The sequence below is a fragment of the Stenella coeruleoalba genome, assembly GCF_951394435.1.
Source record: "Stenella coeruleoalba genome assembly, chromosome: 7".
NCBI classification, from domain to species: Eukaryota; Metazoa; Chordata; class Mammalia; order Artiodactyla; family Delphinidae; genus Stenella; species Stenella coeruleoalba.
This window is the reverse complement of record NC_137153.1, coordinates 95,342,365-95,364,212: the sequence shown is the minus strand read 5'-3', so window position 1 is coordinate 95,364,212 and position 21,848 is coordinate 95,342,365. Positions and strand designations below refer to the sequence as shown.

At 42.4% G+C, this 21,848-nt stretch overlaps 1 protein-coding gene across 2 annotated transcripts in view; it reads right to left on the bottom strand.

Moving 5' to 3' along the window:
• SLC44A1 (solute carrier family 44 member 1) overlaps positions 1-20,902 on the bottom strand; it is a 166,856-nt gene extending 145,954 nt beyond the window's left edge. For both annotated transcript variants that reach the window (XM_079926901.1, XM_079926900.1), the window contains exon 1: positions 20,743-20,902. In XM_079926901.1, the coding sequence (XP_079783027.1) occupies positions 20,743-20,778 (36 nt within the window). In that variant the 5' untranslated portion in view covers positions 20,779-20,902. The remainder of the gene's footprint in view (positions 1-20,742) is intronic.
• Between the last annotated feature and the right edge of the window lie 946 nt (positions 20,903-21,848).

The following is a 21,848-nucleotide window of genomic DNA, read 5'->3' as shown; positions in this document are numbered from 1 at the left end:
TGTGTCACCTTGCTGCTTAGCTGGGGAAGTGATCTGAGGGTCTGCTTACTCCAGTTACAGACTATCAGTCAGTTCTGCGGTTTTTCAGCCTCTCTTCTTACCCGTGCCCTCAGAGATCCCTGGGCCTTAGATTCCTGGTGTTCTGGGTCTGTATTTATGCTCTGCCAAGGAGTTTGGGGAAGGAGCAGAGATAAGTGCCTGTGTTCAATCCACCAAGTTGACTAGATTCATTGGTCTCATTCCAAACACATGTTTTGAACTTGCAAGACCTTCGAGTTTGAAGGCAGAATACAAGTTTTCTTCCTCCAATTCTATTTCACCGTTTTTTCTTCCTTCCTTTCCTTCCTTTATTTTCCTTACACAGAGTTGTAAAATAAAGAAAGCTACATAGCCATTTTTTTAAAAAAAATAGTTTTCTAGGGGCTTCCCTGGTGGCACAGTGGTTAAGAATGTGCCTGCCATTGCAGGGGACATGGGTTCGATCCCTGGTCTGGGAAGATCCCACATGCCGCTGCCACAAAGCAACTAAGCCCATGCGCCACAACTACTGAGCCTGCACTCTAGAGCCCGCAAGCCATAACTACTGAGCCCACATGCCACAACTACTGAAGCCTGTGCGCTCTAGGGCCCACATGCCACAACTACTGAGCCCACGTGCCACTACTGCTGCAGCCCGCACACCAAGAGCCTGGGCTCCGCAACAGAAGCCACCGCAATGAGAAGCCCGTGCAACAACAAAGAGTAGCCCCCGCTCGCCGCAACTCAAGAAAGCCTGCGTGCAGCAACAAAGACCCAACGTAGCCAAAAATAAAAGTTTTTTTAAGTACATGGGTTCCAGATAATCAGGACACCAGCACAAGAAAGACAAAGGAAATCCTTGGTATGATGTGAAGAGAGATCTCAAACTGATAACTTTGAAGCAGGTCTGAGAAGTGGCCAGCCCAGATTGGAGCTATAGGAAAGGTCTCATCAGGAAACTGAAATTGAAAGATTATCTAAAGCATCTGTGCTGACTCAAAGAAATTCACACAACCCGGCAAGAATGTAGAGGTCAATTAGTCCTCAATAAGTACACAGAAAACTAGGTAAACAGCAACACAAGACAATTATCATCTCCAAGAGCAACACAGGATTATGGAGGAATGATGAAATACTACATGACTCAGCTGTGAAGAGCATTTACATAGTCATAATGGAAAGACTGAACATCAATCCAAACAAAACTGTGATTATCTCTGCAGTAGGAAAAGGGAGACTGAAAACATGTACATGGAATCAGGGCAAAGAATCATTTGGAAGAGAGCACAATCTTCATCTTCCATAGTGGAGGCCAAAATGAATGCTGAAAACTGAAGAATCAGGTGGTAGCAATATAAGCATGTTAGAGATACAGAGGGAAATAGCAAAAGATTTAGTTCAAAGAGTTAAAAGTGATAGCCTCAGGACAGCAGAAAATGGGGGAAAGGCTTTAAAAAAAAAATAACAATCCTGCTACTAATGTTTGACTCTTTAAAAATATATGCATGGGGGGCAACCCTGGTGGCGCAGTGGTTGAGGGTCCGCCTGCCGATGCAGGGGACACGGGTTTGTGCCCCGGTCCGGGAAGATCCCACATGCCGCAGAGCGGCTGGGCCCGTGAGCCATGGCCGCTGAGCCTGCGCGTCCGGAGCCTGTGCTCCGCCACGGGAGAGGTCACAACAGTGCGAGGCCCGCGTACCGGACAAGAAAAGAAAAGGAAAAAAAAAAAAAAAAAAAAAATATATATATATATATATATGCATGGGGTTTCCCTGGTGGCGCAGTGGTTGAGTATCTGCCTGCCAATGCAGGGTACACGGGTTCGAGCCCTGGTCTGGGAAGATCCCACATGCCGCGGAGCAACTGGGCCCGTGAGCCACAACTGCTGAGCCTGCGCATCTGGAGCCTGTGCTCCGCAACAAGAGAGGCCGCGATAGTGAGAGGCCCGCGCACCGCAATGAAGAGTGGCCCCCGCTTGCCGCAACTAGAGAAAGCCCTCGCACAGAAACAAAGACGCAACACAGCCAAAAATAAATAAATAAATAAAATTAAAATAAATAAAAATATATGCATGTACAGCTTTGATAAAAATAAAAATTAAATAAACTTTAAAAAATTAAAGCCTAAGAAGAAAAATAAGGGGAGGGGCAGAATAGTATAGGATCTGGAATCATGACGCTTAGAAATGGTTATATAAACTAAGGGTTTTTAAGTTTAAATGTACACACACACACACGCAACTTGGCACACATTAAGGCTGATTTCAGTTGTTTTACCTTCAGTTGTTCAGTTATTCTATATATCTAGTGGGTGCAGAATCAGAACCAACAATAAAGTTACATGGACAGTGAGGTCAGCTGTGCAAAGAAGAAATTTCTCATAACTACCTCAAAGTAGAGTTAACTGTCTCAGGAAGCAGTGAGTTCTCCGCTGACGGAGGTATTTATTAGAGCCTGAACAAAACCACTCAGTGGACGTCATACCCTCGTAGGCTGGAATATAGGCCTCTAAGTCCCCACCAGCTGGGGGATTCTGTAAAAGGATTCCAGGTACTCATCTCCTTTGAATTAGTACCTTCTGAAGTGGGACTAGAAACACTGGTAGGTGAAGCAGCAGAGGTACTTAGGACACATTACAAATCAGGGACTTCCCTGGTGGTGCAGTGGTTAAGAATCTGCCTGCCAATGCAGGGGACAGTGGAACGAGCCCTGATCCGGGAAGATCCCATATGCCATGGAGCAACTAAGCCCGTGCGTCACAACTACTGAGCCCGTGCTCAAGAGCCCGCCAGTCGCAACTACTGAGCCCGCATGCTGCAACTACTGAAGCCGGCGTGCCTAGAGCCCATGCTCCGCAACAAGAGAAGCCACCGCAATGAGAAGCCCGCGCACCACAATGAAGTACAGTCTCCGCTCGCCACAACTGGAGAAAGCCCATACACAGCAACAAAGACCCAATGCAGCCAACGATAAATAATAAATAAGTTAATTAATTAAAAATATATTTTGGAGCAGATGAGATATAAAAAAAAGAGTAGAAGAGAAAATGCATGTCTGAGTGGGAGAAAGCTGGAAGAGAAACAAGCCATGGTGTGATGGGTGTTAAGAAATGAAGAATCCACTCTGGGTCCTGTGGTTTAATGGCGGTGGGACATTAAACAGGTCACAGTGCCCAGTTAGGTAAGAGACCTTAGGGCCATGGCAAGAGCACCTGGGCTTCCTGGCAGAGTGAAAGGGCAGAGACCTGCGGTTCAGTCACTAGATGCAGACGAGCTGCAAGAGAGCCACCTGAGATTAGAGAACAACAGCAAAGGGACACTTGATTTGTTCTACTTTAAATAAAGTTCCTAGAACCTAGTGCTATCAAAGAAAAAAAAAAATCACACCTCAGCTTCAACGTTGGTCATTTCAACGTGGAAATTAAAATATTAAACACATTATAGGTCCCATCTTTTTTACAGGACCACCTCAAGAGTGTGACTTGTCCACAGGCTTCAGGGAAGCTTTATGTTATTTTCTACTCAAGGCCAGTATTTTTTCTTTCACTCTGTCTAATAAAATACTGTCATGACTACAGAGACAATAAATTTATCCCAAAGTTTACTAAACTCCATCCTTACCAGTTAAGAGCTGACATGGATCATACTTTAAAAAATGTCTACGTTCCCTCAGGACACTTTTGTAGTTCTAGTTCTTAGTTTTAAAACTTAGTTTGGAATCTACCAAGAAATTGTCAGTTATCAATTAAATACTGAAATTATCAGTATTTAATTAAGAAATTTAATTAAGAAATTATCAGTATTATGGGGTATTACTGTGTACCCCGTAAACTGTGTGACTTTTGGCTACTTAGGAAACAGACCCAGGTGAGCCCCAACACTCTGTGGATGCCCCTCCACCTTCCCTCCGTTAACTGACTGCACACTTCTAGACGGAAAGTCTCCTTCTTGGTTGAATCCAGTACTTAGCACCCTAAGCAGCGTACTGGTCAATAAATGCTGAACCGAACCAAAGCATGTGAGTAGCCTGGAATTTCCTCTTTATTCTACTAACATTCTTGATTTTCTTTTTTTCTTTTCAGTGCCTTCCCCTCACCCTGAGTACCAGTCACAGGCACGGGTCACTGCTGCAGGCTGCTCTTCACCCTTCTGGCCACACTTTGAACAAAATAAGCAGGATTTGTAGCTCTCCCCACACTGCTCCCAGGCAGGCATGAGAAGATGGGCCAGAAGAGCTTTCACTGTACATCCTGTACTGTGGGCCAGTAAAAAAAAAAGAAGGGGGGCACAGGTGGCAGCAGGAAATGTAAGCCTCTGTTCTTACAAATCTATTGACCAGGTCTGATGAGGCCCACTGGTCTCTAGCTTATGATGTGCTCTTTTTTTTCCTGACTGGCTAGTATTAATGTCTTACCAAGACTTCATTATAATGTGGGAACCCATGCTAACAAGTTCAGGTTCAAAATCACCAGAATTAACTTAAAACATTTCAAATAGTGGCTTAATTTTCAGGTTCATTCCCATTTCCTTCCATTGACAGGTTACCTTTGTTTTAATAGTAATTTTGACAAGAATCATTAGCATCATCAACTAAAATTCTAGTCTCTGAATACCCCATGCCCCCACCACATATATTCAATAAACATTTATTTGGGATCTATTATTTGAGTAGCCCCTGTAATATCACCTCTGTCCTGGATTCTTCCTCTAACAAGACAGTCAGCCTTTGATGCGCAGGTGCCATCTGCAGATGTCCATGTGGAATGCTGAGCAATAACTACAACTACGCCTGTAGTCTCTACCGCAGACCCCAGGCAAAAGGAGAAGAAGACCCCAAGCGCAGATGGCTGGTTCCCTCTCTAGCTGTTGGCCCAGCTGGCCTCACAGCAGTTCTATTCTGAAGTTCCAAAGTTGAAGGATCCTTTTGTAAACCCTTAACCTTCCCAACTTCTTGGAAATCTCAAACTACAAATCTGAGAAATTATTCACATGAAACGCTTTTACATTTTCCTAATATACTTGAGGGACTTGATACTCATCTACATTATTTTGCCAGTACTGGAAAGAACATGTTGAAGTTTGTGATGTGCTCAAACTCAGCTTCAAATCTGCTAATCGCTTCCGACTACGGGTTACCTGATGAACAACATTCTTGCTACCACACTCACTTTTGTTCTCACTTGAGGAAATTGAGAAGGAATGTTTCAAGCACTGTTTCTCAAAGTGTGTCCTGTAGGAGAACAGTTCCTCAAGATGCAATGAAAAACAATAAATTTTAAGGACAAATGAATTGACTGAAGGTCAATTAAGCCAAGTTAAACTGGTTTCAGGTGTGGGGATGTAGAGCTTTTAAACAGGCTGATAAGCACTGTGGCTCCACAAATTGGGGGAGTGGGGTGGGTATGGAATGCGCAGGAACTTCCCAAACTTTTCTGACCTCAGATCCCCTTCTTGGAGTACCGTCTTGTAGCCCTGGTGCTACAGGAGCACATACTTGGGGAAACCCTGCTTACAGTATTCTTATATAAATGGGATGGCATGTGGAGCACCACCTACAGAGCAGAGAGCCTAGTGAGCAGTAGGTTATGGGGAAATGTTCCTTCCCCCCAGGAGGCTCCCTACCCTGTCTGCTTGTCACTACCACAACAGAAACGTGTGTTTACACTTGGTCTTGGTTTACTTTCTCAGATTAAACTATAAACCTTTAAAAATTATCACCAAAACTAGAATTGCATCTAATTTTAAAATGAAGTATCTTATTAAAATATTATTTCCATATCTTCATAACTGAAATCTACTTCTACCACCAATGTCCATTCCGAAATGTTTTTCTTGATGTAAAAGTAGGGCTAGTTTCAAAATATATTTAATATGCTAGACTTTAAAACTTGATGTTTTCAGAACTGTCTTCCAACACTTGAAGTTTTTAGAATTTATGAAAATACAAAATCACATGCAAAATCAGTTTGAAAACAACTGAGGTTTTAAAGTGCAGTTTGGTTCAAACAAACAAAAAACTCCAGCTTTGCTCCAGTGGTAAAAATCTCTGCCTTTGTAATTTGATCCCCATGTGCATGCAAATCATTTGTGCCACAGTCTTCCAACTTCACCATGGCCATTTTCTTCACCCTTTCCTTTCTTACTGCTCTCCTGAGCCTTACTGATACTATTAAATAACGTTAGTATCAATTACATTAACCCTTTCAGAGGCCATGGGTCTCCAAAGACTAAATATATAAATATATATTCCTTATTAAAACTGTATTCTTGAGAATCTGAGTTATGGGGAAAGGACAGAATTGTGGTCACTTTTAGCAAACTTACTGCCATGATAGACTTGTTCAGACATAAGTTCTTAGAAGAAAATGCAGAAGGGCCCAGGAGGAAATGCACAGCAGTTAAGGGTCCCAGGAGTCTTCAGTTTATAACCACCGCTTATACAGACCCTGCTGCAAATTCTTACATTCTTATCTCTGGTTTAGGGTGCACTGACTGAAAACCAACACCCACCCCACCCAAACACACATACACTTTAAAGCCAGAGTAAATAGTACACACAGTCTCTGAATTTCAGTGACAGAAACGTGGTATCTAGGCTACATTTAATATACTATTTAAATATAGCTCTCAGTACAGCAGAAGGAAGGGAATGCAGTGCAGCAGGAAACGCACATTTTGAACTACCCCAGGCTTTACACTACTTTGGGGGCCTTGGGGCAAGCTGCCCAAGCTTCTGCGCCTCAGATTCTCTTTTGTTTTTTCAACTGAAGTATAGTTGATTTACAATGTTATGTCAGTTTCAGGTGTACAGCAAAGTGATGCAGAACACATATATATATTCTTTTTCAGATCCTTTTCCATTATAGGTTACAAGATATTAAATATAGTTCGCTGTGCTATACAGTAGGTCCTTGTTAATATATCTTATTTATAGTCGTGTGTATATGTTAATACCATACTCCTAATTTATCCCCTCCCCCTTCTCCCTTTGGTAACCATAAATTTATTTTCTATGTCTGTGAGTTTATTTCTGGTTTGTAAATAAGTTCATTTGTATCACTTTTTTTCTAGATTCCACATATAAGTGATATAATGATATTTGTCTTTCTGTCTGATTACTTCACCTAATATGATAATCTCTAGGTCCATCCATGTTGCAGCAAATAGAGCCTCAGTTTTTTTGTTTTTTGTTTTTTTTTCTTTTTTGGCCACACTGTGGAATCTTAGGGATTCCACAGGGATTGAACCCGGGCTCCAGGCAGTGGAAGCACCGAGTCCTAACCACTGGACTGCCAGGGAATTCCCAAGCCTTAGTTTTTTAATCAGTAAAATGGGGCTAACACTGATACCCATCTCAGAGTAGCAAGAATCAAATGAAATTTATTCTATGAGGGCAGACAACTAGGGAATGAAAGCAGGGAAAACCCAGTGGTCTGCTCTCATATTCCATGCCCTTTCCTTCCCCTGGGAGACCACCCATCCTTACAGCATCTCCTTTATGCATATGACTTAGAACATTTTCTGAAATCCAGTTCTGGATCTTCAACTGCCTATGGGAAATTGCTACATGGAGTATTAATATCATCTCAAACTCAGTTCACACAAAATTAAATTCATCTTCCCCTCCCCATATTCTAGTCTCCATCTCAACTCCCATGTCTGTCAATTATAATACCCTTCTTCCATTATACAGTATTCTAAACCGGTTTTATCCCTCTCCGTTATCCCACATATCCAGATTAAGTCAGGAGAATCTGTCCTATTTCAATTCTATAATGTCTCTTCTGTTTCCCATTTACACTGTTGGTTCAAGTTACTGAACAGTTTCCAGGGTGGCCTGTTTCCCTTTCTCTGGCTTCAGGCATAGGCAAGGCTCCGATTACTCCTTACACAGCTCTGAAAAACCCTCCATGGCTGCCCATTTCTCTCCCCTTGGAATAGTAGTCTTCCCTACATGTTACATTTCTCTTTATTCTGGCAAGGTCTCCTTTCCAAATGGACACGCAGTCAGTTAAAGGCTTCCTTGCCTTTGTTCGAGCTGTTCCTTTCACTGAAATGTCCTCTCTTGTCCCTGCTTTATACTAAAATCTGTCTATCCTCCCACATTTTCTAAACCCATCCTTCAAAGCCAAATCAAGGATGATTTTCAGGAAGCCCACTCTCCAACTAGTCCATCCTTTCTTAACTTCTCCAGTGAACTCCTAACCATCCAATTTAGCCTCTCCTTATTGCTGTTCATTTCACCCTTAACACTCATCTTCCAGACACAGTTTAAAATTTTTGGAAGTCGAGCTCCCTTTTCCAAAACCCAAACACAGGATTTTTTTAGGGGGGTATTAATGGGTAGGAGAACATCTAAGAGCCTTAGTTTACATTAATATCATAATGTCTAAGATATTTTCATGGGGTGTGCAGTTTGCTACAAGCCTGTGAGATAGGTGTTATTATTGTTCCCATTTTACAGCTGGGGAAAATGAGGCACAAAATGTTAAAGAATTTGAAACCCACAGCCAACATCGTCCTCAATGGTGAAAAACTGAAACCATTTCCACTAAGATCAGGAACAAGACAAGGTTGCCCACTCTCACCACTCTTATTCAACATAGTTTCGGAAGTTTTAGCCACAGCAATCAGAGAAGAAAAGGAAATAAAAGGAATCCAAATCGGAAAAGAAGAAGTAAAGCTGTCATTGTTTGCAGATGACATGATACTATACACAGAGAAACCTAAAGATGCTACCAGAAAACTACTAGAGCTAATCAATGAATTTGGTAAAGCAGCAGCATACAAAATTAATGCACAGAAATCTCTGGCATTCCTATACACTAATGATGAAAAACCTGAAAGTGAAATCAAGAAAACACTCCCATTTACCACTGCAACAAAAAGAATAAAATATCTAGGAACAAACCTAAGGAGACAAAAGACCTGTAGGCAGAAAATTATAAGACACTGATGAAAGAAATTAAAGATGATACAAATAGATGGAGAGATATACCATGTTCTTGGATTGGAAGAATCAACATTGTGAAAAATGACTCTACTACCCAAAGCAATCTACAGATTCAATGCAATCTCCATCAAACTACCACTGGCATTTTTCACAGAACTAGAACAAAAAATTTCACAATTTGTATGGAAACACAAAAGACCCCGAATAGCCAAAGCAATCTTGAGAACGAAAAACGGAGCTGGAGGAATCAGGCTCCCTGACTTCAGAGTATACTACAAAGCTACAGTAATCAAGACAGTATGGTACTGGCACAGAAACAGAAATATAGATCAATGGAACAGGATAGAAAGCCCAGAGATAAACCCACGCACATATGGTCACCTTATCTTTGATAAAGGAGGCAGGAATGTACAGTGGAGAAAGTACAGCCTCTTCAATAAGTGGTGCTGGGAAAACTGGACGGCTACATGTAAAAGTATGAGATTAGACCACTCCCTAACACCATACACAAAAATAAGCTCAAAATGGATTAAAGACCTAAATGTAAGGCCAGAAACTATCAAACTCTTAGAGGAAAACATAGGCAGAACACTCTATGACATAAATCACGCAAGATCCTTTTTGACCCACCTCCTAGAGTAATGGAAATAAAGACAAAAATAAACAAATAGGACCTAATGAAACTTCAAAGCTTTTGCACAGCCAAGGAAACCATAAACAAGACCAAAAGACAACACTCAGAATGGGAGAAAATATTTGCAAATGAAGCAAACTGACAAAGGATTAATCTCCAAAATTTACAAGCAGATCATGCAGCTCAATAACAAAAAAACAAACAACCCAATCCAAAAATGGGCAGAAGACCTAAATAAACATTTCTCCAAAGAAGATATACAGACTGCCAACAAACACATGAAAGAATGCTCAACATCATTAATCATTAGAGTAATGCAAATCAAAACTACAATGAGATATCATCTCACACCAGTCAGAATGGCCATCATCAAAAAATCTAGAAACAATAAATGCTGGAGAGGGTGTGGAGAAAAGGGAACACTCTTGTACTGCTGGTGGGAATGTGAATTGGTACAGCCACTATGGAGAACAGTATGAAGGTTCCTTAAAAAACTAAAAATAGAACTACCATATGACCCAGCAATCCCACTACTGGGCATATATCCTGAGAAAACCATAATTCAAAAAGAGTCATGTACCAAAATGTTCATTGCAGCTCTATTTACAATAGCCAGGAGATGGAAACAACCTAAGTGTCCATCAGCGGATGAATGGATAAAGATGTGGCACATATATACAATGGAATATTACTCAGCCATAAAAAGAAACGAAATTGAGCTATTTGTAATGAGGTGGATGGACCTAGAGTCTGTCATACAGAGTGAAGTAAGTCAAAAAGAGAAAGACAAATACCGTATGCTAACACATATATATGAAATTTAAGAGAAAAATAATGTCATGAAGAACCTAGGGGTAAGACAGGAATAAAGACACAGACCTACTAGAGAAATGTACTTGAGGATATGGGGAGGGGGAAGGGTAAGCTGGGACAAAGCGAGCGAGTGGCATGGACATATATACACTACCAAAGGTAAAATAGATAGCTAGTGGGAAGCAGCCGCATAGCACAGGGAGATCATCTCGGTGCTTTGTGACCACCTAGAGGGGTGGGATAGGGAGGGTGGGAGGGAGGGAGACGCAAGAGGGAAGAGATATGGGAACATATGTATATGTATAACTGATTCACTTTGTTATAAAGCAGAAACTAACACACCATTGTGAAGCAATTATACTCCAATAAAGATGTAAACACACACACACACACACAAAATGCTAGAGAATTTGGCCCAAATAACCCAGCTGGTGACAGAGCCATTCGGTCTGGCTATACAGCCCACACTCCTGCCAGTACAAGATGGTGTTTAATTCTCAGATTCTAATATCCTTTTAGAGCAGCAGTAGGGAAAGGATTTCTTTAAAGGATGGCAGAAGGCTACTTACCCATTAAGGGAGGATCATTTAGTTGGGTATGGTGAAGTGAGACACATATAGCAGACTAAATTCAACTGAATTTTATATTAAGAAAATTTTACATCAGCAATATTATGCTTAAACTATTTTGCTACTACAAATAATGCCACATGTAATGTCATCTAGCATTTAGTATACTTTTGGATTACTAAAGGGTGTCAACTTTTTTATGGCTTTCAATGTATGTCATCAAACAGTGTCCCAAGAGGGTCATACCATTTATTCAGCAAATCAATAAAGTATACTTGAGTTGAAACCACATGAGCAATTAATATTATTCTGTTAACTACCAAAGTTACAGACGAAAGTGGTGTCTATGTACCCTTAATTTGATTTGATTATTAGCAAGACTGAACATATTTACATATTAGTTTACTAATTCTCCTTCTGTGAAGAAGCAATTTTTATACTGTGAGAGCTCTTTACATCATAGAGGTATTCTAAATAATGATGTGAATCTTCAGTTTTACTATTGCTATACCAAAAAACAAAAACAAAAAAAAACAAAATTAAACAGGAGGAAAAAAGACACTCTCTTTCTCCTCTTCTATGCTAGTATATTCCACTCAGTATTACGGCCCCTTAAGTGCATCAGGTAGGGGTAGAAAGAAAAGGGACGAAAAAGAAAACTTTAGGGGAAAGGAGGGAAAAAGAAAGAAAAAATGAGTACCAATCGGACAGAGATAAACACACAAAGAAGTGAGAAGAGGTAGAAAAGGAAATTGAGAGCTTGAAAGGGAAGAGGTTATAGTAACCCCCAAGGTTCTCTTGGGTCTCCCTGGTTGTGGGAAAACTGATTACCTACTTAACCATTATTCCAACCTTAACTGCTCTTCTTTATCCAGAAGCTATGCTTCCCTCAGAATGGGAAAGAAGAAGTGGGGGTGGGGAAAAGAGAAAGACGGGGATTCAGCAGTGGCTAGAGCAGTAGCACTGGGGAAATAGGAAGATAACTGTGTGACTTTCAACTATGAACTGTGAGGTTTTATAATGGAGCTATAACAAAATGTTAGGAAACACCATACAAGTGTGATCTTATAGGCAGAAGAAAATGACAAAACTATGTAAGCAGATACCATTGGCTGCCTACTCAGTCACCACTCTCCCCAACACCCCCAAGCCTTAGTGGCGGAGTCCTAATTTCGCTCTGGTATTGCTCCACCCTCCACTTGACTCAGAGGGAAATCCTGGTTAGTCTAATCCAATCAGAGTGCCCTTGCCTCCCCCTTGCTAGAGATTGTTTAGGGATGAGTATGCAGCCCTCCCTAACTCCTACTGAAAGAAAAAGCACTGGAGATTGGCAGATCGGCGTGAGTCTGTCAGAGTCACATCCATCTTGGGATCACAAGGGGAGCTAAGTGAGGGAAAAACTAACTTCCTTAAATGACAAAAAGAGACAACTCAGGTCCTTGTTGACATCATCAAGCCACTGAATTAACCAAGCTGGAAGCCACCCTACCACGCAACTTATAAGAGGTAGTAAGTTTTCCTTAATGTATTAGCTATTTAGATTTAAGGTTTTTCATTTCTTAAAGCTGAATCATCCTTAAGTGATTCATAATGAAAAATCTTACTAGATCATTATCATTACCATTATCATAATGCTACCAAAAAAAAAAAAGCAAACTTTAATACCTTCCCTGCTACTTGAACATCTTGAAGTAAACATATATTTTCAATTTTTCCATCTTTTTGCTGTTTTCCTTATTTTACATTATACAAATGTATCCAGAAATCAAACATGTCTATTCAGCAATCTTCAGCGTATGTCGCAACCTTAAAAATTAGGATAAAAATAGCTTTTAATAGTTTCCTTACTAAATAAATGTCTAAATATTTGATTGCAGGATGTTATAGAGAGCAGCTAAAAAAAAGTAATATTATTAAAAAAAATTCCAGTAGTTTATCAACCAAATGTTTTTTTAAGTAAATCTTACTATACAGCTGATATGAAATCAGAGAGGAGTCCATCAGGGGAAAAAAAACACCCCCTAACTTACACCTCTACAAGTACACATGCTTCACACAGGAGACGTATACCTGCAACAGACAAGCTGCTTAAGACAGCTGCTAAAACTTCTGTTGAGAATCTTCTTCGAAAGTATTTGTCCTTTTATGGAATTCCCTGGCGGTCCAGTGGTTAGGGCTCAGTGCTTTCACTGCCTGGGCCTGGGTTCAATCCCTGGTGGGGGAACTAGGATCCTGCAAGCCGCCAGGCACCGTCAAAAAAAAAAAGTATTTGTCCTTTAAAAAAAATTTTTTTACACTGAAGCCCTTAGCTTCTTATTTTTCTTTTTAATTAATTTATTTATTTTTGGCTGTGTTGGGTCTTCGTTTCTGCACGCGGGCTTTCTCTAGTTGCGGCAAGTGGGGGCTACTCTTCGTTGCGGTGCGTGGGCTTCTCATTGCAGTGGCTTCTCTTTGTTGCGGAGCAGTCTCTAGGTGCACAGGCTTCAGTAGTTGTGGCACGTGGCTCGCGGGTTCTAGAGCGCAGGCTCAGTAGTTGTGGCACATGGGCTTAGTTGCTCCGTGGCATGTGGGATCTTCTGGGACCAGGGCTCGAACCCGTGTCCCCTGCATTGGCAGGCAGATTCTTAACCACTGCGCCACCAGGGAAGTCCCTAAAATTTTTTTATATTGAATTTTATTTATTTTTTTTATAAGTAACTACTTTTCGTTTTTTAAAAATTTCTTGCTTTTATTTTTTTGGCTGGGTCGGGTATTAGTTGTGGCACACAGGGTCTTTGTCAGTGTGCGGGCTTCCCTCTAGTTGCGGCGTGCGGGTTCTCTCTCTAGTTGTGGCGCACGGGCTCCAGAGCGCGTAGGCTCTGTAGTTTGCGGCACGTGGGCTCTCTCCTTAAGGCGCTCGAGCTCAGTAGTTGTGGCATGTGGGTTTAGTTGCCCCCCGGCATGTGGGATCTTAGTTCCCTGCAGGGATCGAACCCATGTCCCCTGCATTGGAAGGTGGATTCTTTACCAGTGAACCACCAGAGAAGTCCCTATATTGAATCTTAAAACATCAGAGTCACTACGGTTGGAGTTTATCCACATCCATCCATGAAAGGAAAGAGATTTGAACAAATTCACTAATTTGTTCCAATATTTCACGAGCACCTACCAGGTACCAGGTACCAACTAAGCACAGAGAATAACAGCAAAGAACAAAGCAGTCATGGTCCCTCTCCTCATCAACTCAGTCTAGACCAGTGGTTAGTAAACATTTTCCCTAAGAGCCACAGAATAAATGTTTACACTTGCAGGCCATAAGGTCTCTGTCACAACTAACCACTCAACTCTGCCACTGTAGCATAAAAGCAGCTATAGACAATGTATAAATGAATGCATGTGGTTTTATCAATAAAGCTTTATTTGTAGACAATGAAATTCAAATTTATATAATTTTTATGAAATAAATTTCTCATGTAAAATTCTTCTTTTGATTTTTTCCCCCCATTTAAATATATAGATACCATTTTTAGCATTCTTAGCTTGCAAGCCATACAAAAACAGGTAGCTGGCCAGATCTGGCCCATGGGCTGTAGTTTTGCCAACTCCTAGTCTAGACATTAACTGCATATTGCTTTAGGTGTTCGTAGGGAAAATACATAAGGCTGTGAGAACTTAATGAGGAGACATGGCCTGGTTTGAAGGATCAAGGAAGCCTTTTCCAAACAAGTGACTCTGAGGCTGAAACTTAAAGGATGAGTATCAGGCAGCCAAAGGCCAGGGAGAAAAGCAAAGAGCCTTCCCCAAAAGTGAAAAACATGTGCAAAAGCTCTAAAAGAAGAATACAGTCTCCTGAAGAATCTGTGAGGTTGGAGCGAGCACAGAGAGTAAGGAGCAGCATGGTACGAGAAGACAATGATGCTGAAGAGAGATGGAGACCAGCCCATGCAGCACTGTTGGCTAGGGTCAGTGATTCTGGTCTTTGTCCTAAGAGCAATCAGAAACCATTAAAGGGTTTCAAGTAGGTGGGGGACACAATCCCCACACAGCTTTGGATTTTTTTAAAGAGATCACTAAGACTGCGGTTTGGAGAAAAATTAGAAGGAAGCATGAATGAATATGGGGAGATATGGAAGCAAGGTTCTGGCCAGAGATGACAGAAGCTTAAACTAGGGGGCTGGTAGTGGAGTTTAGAAGGCAAAAGAGGCAAGATATGGTGGACAGGTATGGAATAATGAGAGGCAGGTTTCCTATGTGCCTCGGTTTTCCAGTTTCCACACCAGGATACTGGTATCATTCAGTGAACCAAAGATACTGAAAAAGATGTGTGTGTATGTGCCTACAAATTTTGAGTTCAGTTTTGACACGCTGAGTTTGAGTTGCCTACAAGACATTCTAGTGGAAGTGCTAAGTATAGCTCAGAGGCCAGGAAAAAATTGGTTTCAGTTCAGTAGTTCAGTTTGGGAATTGTCAGCATATGTACTGTAACTGAAACCAGAGAAGGAGATGGAATTATCTAAAGAAAGGGTGTGTAAGAGTGGGTTTTAACCTTGGCAGAACATGAAAATCACCAGGGGAACTTTAAAAAATACCCCTGGACCAATGACATCAGAACCTCCGAAAGGAGGACCCAGGAATCCGTGTTTTTACAAGTTCTCTAAGTGTTTCCTATGTGGAGCCAAGGTTACAAAGATAAGAAGACTTAAGACATTAAGAATTAATACTAACTATAGAAAGCTCAAGAGATTAAGTGACTAAGTAGGTTTCTAGTCCTAGCTACCTCATAATGTATCTCTCTGACCTTAGACTACTTCTTATCTCTACATTCTAGTTTAGCTCAATAGAAAAGAGAGATAGTAGGCCTAGTTTATCTCTAATAAAGATAAACTAGAGCTCCCCAAATCTGAGCCAAATTATGAAATTGAAATATTTACTTCTTCTTTTTTTGGGGGGGGGAGGGTTGGGGAGGAAGGAGACAGTAAAATAGCTACTAACCAATTACCTGTAATAGAATAGAGAATATATTTCTATAAATAAATGTCCTTCAAGCCAATAACATTTCTAAATGATAGGATTAACACATCAGATAGTATTTGGTAGTATTTGTTAAGCCTGGGAACTTTTTAACTGGACTAGTTTTGCTGTACCACATTATGTCGTTCTCCAGCTAGTAACTGCAGCAAGTTCAAAAAGGCATGACTTTAACTTGGACATTCCTTAATTCAAAATGTTATTGAGTGGACCTTTTCTAAAGATAAAATGAACTGCAATTTATGATATGGGAAGCATGTATGTGAACGCAGAAAGAAAAGCACAGGACTCACATTCAAAAGACCTGGGGTAAAGTTTGGATGGATCCCTTAGTAGCTCTGAGACTTCAGCCAAGTCTCAACTAATGTCCAAGTCTCAACTGCCTCCCCTGTAAAACGGAAGTAAAGTCAACTTCAGAGTTACTAGAGAAATTAAAACATGAAAATGGCTGTGAAAAATAGGTATACAAAATGTCTCACCATTTTTACATTACTTTCCAGCCAATTTTAATATTTTTGACTTACATTATTTGGAGGAATGGATCTTCTAGGCTAATAGCATAGTATTCAGAAGAAGAAGAAAAAAATAAATTGTCTTCATGCTGTGTTTTTTTTATTCCAGTTAGAGCAGGTCTACTTCGCTAGACAGTCTTCAAATTTCATTTTTACCCTCTGACTTCAAAGTTCACAAAGCAGAAGGAGACTACAGTACTAATAAAATTCTGTTAAAGAACAGTTAACATTCTCAAAAGTTAACCAGTATTTGTGAACCACTTGATTGTTTTTCATTACTCCTGAGACAAGATATGAGAGCTAGGAAAACACACTTAAATACTTAGCTCTCAATTAGAAGACATGGGACGAGACCAGAGACAAGACCAATCTCTCCTAAAGCCAGAGAGATATGAGGGGCAGTTTGTTCAATTAGAAAGATTCCGCTCCATCCCTCTCACAATTTCTAAGGTTAGAACCAAAGGACACAGAACTTCAGAGCACTTGCGAAATCTCCTGGCCTCCAAAGAGCTGCTGTGAGAAATGATGATCTAGCCATTAACGACAAAGACTTTTGGCAATTTGCTAAGTAATCCTTCAAAAGCCTCCTTCATTCAAACTGGTTTGTCAATGGGAAAGAACATTTCATAAATCTGAAGATTTACAACTGAACTTTGAAGTTTAACATTACAAGAATAGAAATTATGTCAGGTTATAACAGAATAAACGAATTATGGAGAGTTGGGAATAAATTTTAAGAATCTTAGGGAGGATTAGTGCTGTAAAAAGAAACTCATGACTATCTCACTTTTATGTTCTCTTCAAAGAGATTTTTAGGCAAAGGCTATCATGTATTGGCTTGTGTTGAGCAATTACTAATATTAGCAAGTAACTTGTAGTGGCCACAAATAAAAAAAATAAGAGTTCTATAAGAGTTCTATAAATGTATCTAAGAGTTCTTAAGATTCTTAGAAACACATATCTGATACTGCATAAATAATTTTGCCAATAATTTCCTCCTTCAACAGTAAAATACAAGTAAGTATAGAATGTGATGCTTTTCTTTTATCTAAATCCAAAAACAGGATAATTATTTTGATGGCAAATTATGATAACCAGACACTGACAAGAAAATGAAAATAATACCAGAACAGACTACAAGAGATGAAGCAGTTTGGAAGTCAATAAACTCTTTTATGAGAGTCTACAACATAGCAAGAGACTATGAGGGAAAATAAATTATATGTATTTCAAAAGTGAATTCCTACTACAAAGAGGAAACACACTATATTTACATTGATAAAACCTGCCAGGGCTTGAAAGTTGCTGATGATACCACTGAGAAAAGCTAAACTGAACTGCAGATTACCTCAAAGCACATTGTTTTGATGTGCTGTGCAGGTTATCATTAGAGTTTGCAGACAAGCTCTTTTAAGATGTTATAGCCACTGCTCCAACTAAAAAATAAGCACTGAGCAGAGCACCAGGAGAAAAGAAAAAACCTGCTCAATTTTGCAAACTGATGGTACCACTGACAGAATAGGAAGGAATGTGGGAAAAGCAGGTGAATTTTAACTTAGTTGAAATTTGAGCTTTGAAGAGGGTGGCGTGGTGGCATTACTCAACCAGCTCATGGAAGTAAAACAGCACATAGTTCGGGGCTGGATACATATTAAATGTTACTCGCCAGCCAAATGTTCAAATGTTCCAATCTGTGTATCTGTATTCTCTTCATTGACTACTGCTGAGCAACTTATTATGTACAAGGTATAGTGAGACACTGCAATGGATACAAACATGTGGAAAATAAAAACAGTTCCTATACTCAAGAAGTTTACAATTCAGTAGAAGGGATGAAAGAAACATTCTGCCTGAAAATACAATTGAGGCCTCTAAGAGAGGTTCAAAGTGATGTGGAGGTTCACATTTAGAGCAGATGTGCAGCTGCATCCCTGTTTTGTTTCAACACAACTCATACAGATACTATATTATCCTAACTGGTGATGCTACTGAAAGGAGCATTAAAATGCAGCAGATTGGTAACATTTCACAAAATAAGAATGATGCCAAAATCTCAAATAAGGAAAAAGAAAATGATGACCAGCTCTTTGGCACGAAACCTCAATGCTCCACTTACACTACAAGTCCCTAAAGCTGCTGGTGATTGGTTATAGGAATCCACAGGAAAAAAAATGCACCCTTCGGAGTGCATGACATGCATCTTGTCTGTAGAGCACAGCATGAAGGAAACAGTGGCTGCAAGAGGAGGAAGAAGAAAGGAAAATATATGGGACAGCATTCTGAAAAGTAAGATGTGGAGCTAGTCAAATGCAAGACCTGTTAAGCAGAGTTTTGGTCCAGCATCCATCCCTTCCAAATTTAATTGATTAAACACTGAACAAGCCATCCATAAACTATCCAATACCGTCTTAAAGGCATTCCATCTCCAAAAGAGGATGCAAAATAACCCAATTCTTAAAAGAAAGGCGACAGGAAAGATATCTTTTTGGTGAAAATAATATTTAAGTAAATATTAGACGAATAGCACCCAAGTAGATTCCTCCCTCTCCCCCAAAATCTCTGACCAGTTGAAAGGTACTGTGTGATTCCACACCTTTATCTGTTAATATGAAAACTGTGGTCTATCGACCTCTCCTTCCTAACACCACTACATATAGTTTTTCTCTGTTATTCTAACTGAACAGGAAGGTTTAACTAACTAAACCAGTCAGCCTGACTATGATCCTAATAGGAAAAGAAAAAAAAAATCAAAAAAAGAGTAAGCAAACACCCAAAAAAGAAGTAGACAAATAGGATGGATACTTAATAAAACATAAATGTCCTCCATTCATCTGCAATTCTAGTCATTTTCTAACAGATCTCAGATTTTCAGAACAAGTATGCAGGTTATTTAAAACTGAGTTATATATAGTCATTTAGAAGCAGCAAAACACTTCTGGCATTATCACAGATGCTAGATCTCTGAAGGAATTTTTTTTTCCAAACTAGCATTTTTCTTCACCAAGAACGGACCAGCCTTTATTTCTAAAAACAAGAGCCCTTGTATCCCCCCAAAACAAACAAATCAAAGACCACAGTTACATTCTACACTAATGAAACTGTGAGATTACATCCCAGGCGTTGTCAGAGCCTATTTTTCATACACCACCACCAGACAGTTTGATGCAGTATTCCTGATTGCTTTTTATCGTATTTGTAAATACACTCACTAATCCACTAAATTAGGTAATTTACAAACAGGTCCTCTTAGTTATTAGCGGCCAGCAGTCAAGTCCTATTACGTTTGATCCTTATACAGTTGTCTAAACATTTCTATCCAGGTTAAGGGCTCGGATCGGCAAAAGAGAGGGAGGTTAGCGAAATCTGGATGGGGGCAGGGTAGAAGCTGGGAGAAATCTCTGCATCTCAGCCCTCAGCGACAACACTCAGCCAGTGCACACAGAAAAACTAAATTCGGCACCTCTTCCTCCTGTTACACTGGCAACAAAGAGGGAGTCTCCGTAACGATCCCGTCACCCACCAGGTGCCCAATCTCCTTCTCAGCCCAATCCCCGCGCTCCCGCAGGGGCCTCGGGGTGCGAAGAGGCCGCGGTGCCCGGGGTCAAGGCACAAAGGGGGGATGGGGTGGGAAGCGAGCGGCTAGAATCGGGGAAGCGGGTCGTAGAAGGGCTCCGGGATCCGCTTAAACACTTGAACCCGGACGGGGGGCGGCGGGCAAGAGAAAAGGGACAGAATATCTAAGAGCAGAAACAGTAATAAGGTGGGAGAGGGGTGAACAGCCCATACTGGGGGTACTCCCCCAGGGAGCACAGAAAATAGTCTGTGGATGGGGAGGGGGAAGACTCCAAGGAGGTAGGAAGAGAGGAACCAGGCCCGGAAGACGAGGGAAGGGGGTGCCACCAGGGGCAGAGAGCAGACGCCCTTATTGCCTCTACCTGCGGGCTGGCGGGACGGGCCGCTCAGGTGTTACTGGGAGGAGGCGGCCAAGTCGGCAAGGGGCTGGGCAGAGCTAGCGGCGCCCTGGGGGCCGCGCGGAGGTGCCTGCGAATCGACAGCCCTGGGAGCCAGCGCGGGGGCATCTTCGGGACAGGGGGAGGCGGGAGAGGGAGGCGGGAGTGGGGGTCTCTGGAGTGCACGGTGGGTTGAGGGGACGCTCGCAGGTAGTGGGAGGCTGCGGGCGCCCGCGGCACGCGCGGGGAGGCATCCGGGCGGGCGGCCGGGAGGCGGGAGCCCCTCACCTGCGCGGCTGAGGAGGCGGAGTTGCAGCAGCCCATGGCGGGGCCGGAGGAGCCCGGAGGCGGCGCCGGGCGCGCAGCTACGCCCCGGAGCCCCTCGGCATGCGAGCCGGCGGGCGCCCGGGGAGGGCGCGGCCTGGCTCCGCACGGCTCGGCGGCGGCGGCGGCGGCGGCTCGGGCGGCGGCGGGTACTCAGGAGGCGGCGCGGCTCGGGGCGGGCGCCGACCACATCCCCCGGCGGCGGCGGTAGTGGCTGCGCGGCTCCCGCTCCGCTCCTGCTGCTGCAGCTGCTCCCCAGCGGAAAGGGGCGGGCGGCGGCGGCGGCGCCTCCCCCTGTCCCCCGCCTCCGGCCTCCCGCGCCCAGTCCCTCTCCGGCTCCCTCTCCCCGGCCGCCGCCTTCTCAGCGCCGCGCGCTTCTCCCATCAGACTCCCCGCCCCCAGTGCAGCGCCGCGCGGGCGGCCGGGCGAATGCGGCCAAAACGAGGCCGGGCCCTTCGGCGCGCGTCGGAACCTGCGCGGTGCCGAGCCAATTTAGCGGTGGCACCGAGGCAGAGCGCTACCTCGGTGCGAGAGGGCGCCTGAGGCTGGGGCGCCGGAGGGCTGGACAGGCTCGCAGCCGAAATGGGGCCGGGTTGCTTCCGGACCTGGGAGGCACGGGCGAGGCTTGCGGAGCTGCTAGCCATCCCCAGTAGTAGCGCAACCCGAGGATCCCGCTGGTTTCTTACCTCTCAGGTGGCTGATTTTATCCAGGGGAAAGCGTACGCAATAAAACCCCTGCAGAAGCAGTAGGTGATTGAAGACAAGGAGAAACAAGCAACTGTTGCCACTCGCCCCATTTTGCTGATGTGGAAACTGAGCCTTGAAGGGCACCAAGAGCTTAATGGAATGCACCCAAGGTCGAAATTGTTATAAAGGGCCGAAAATAGGGAAAAGGCAAAAAAATTCTACAGTTCTGTCAATTCAGAGCCATACTGGATCTAAACGAAACTTTGTATACAGAATAGTCCACAAAAAACAATAAGCGAGTATTAATTTATCATGTTAAAACATATGTATACTGAGGGCACACTAAGTTCAAGTAATTTACAGGCACTGGGAACAAAGAGGTG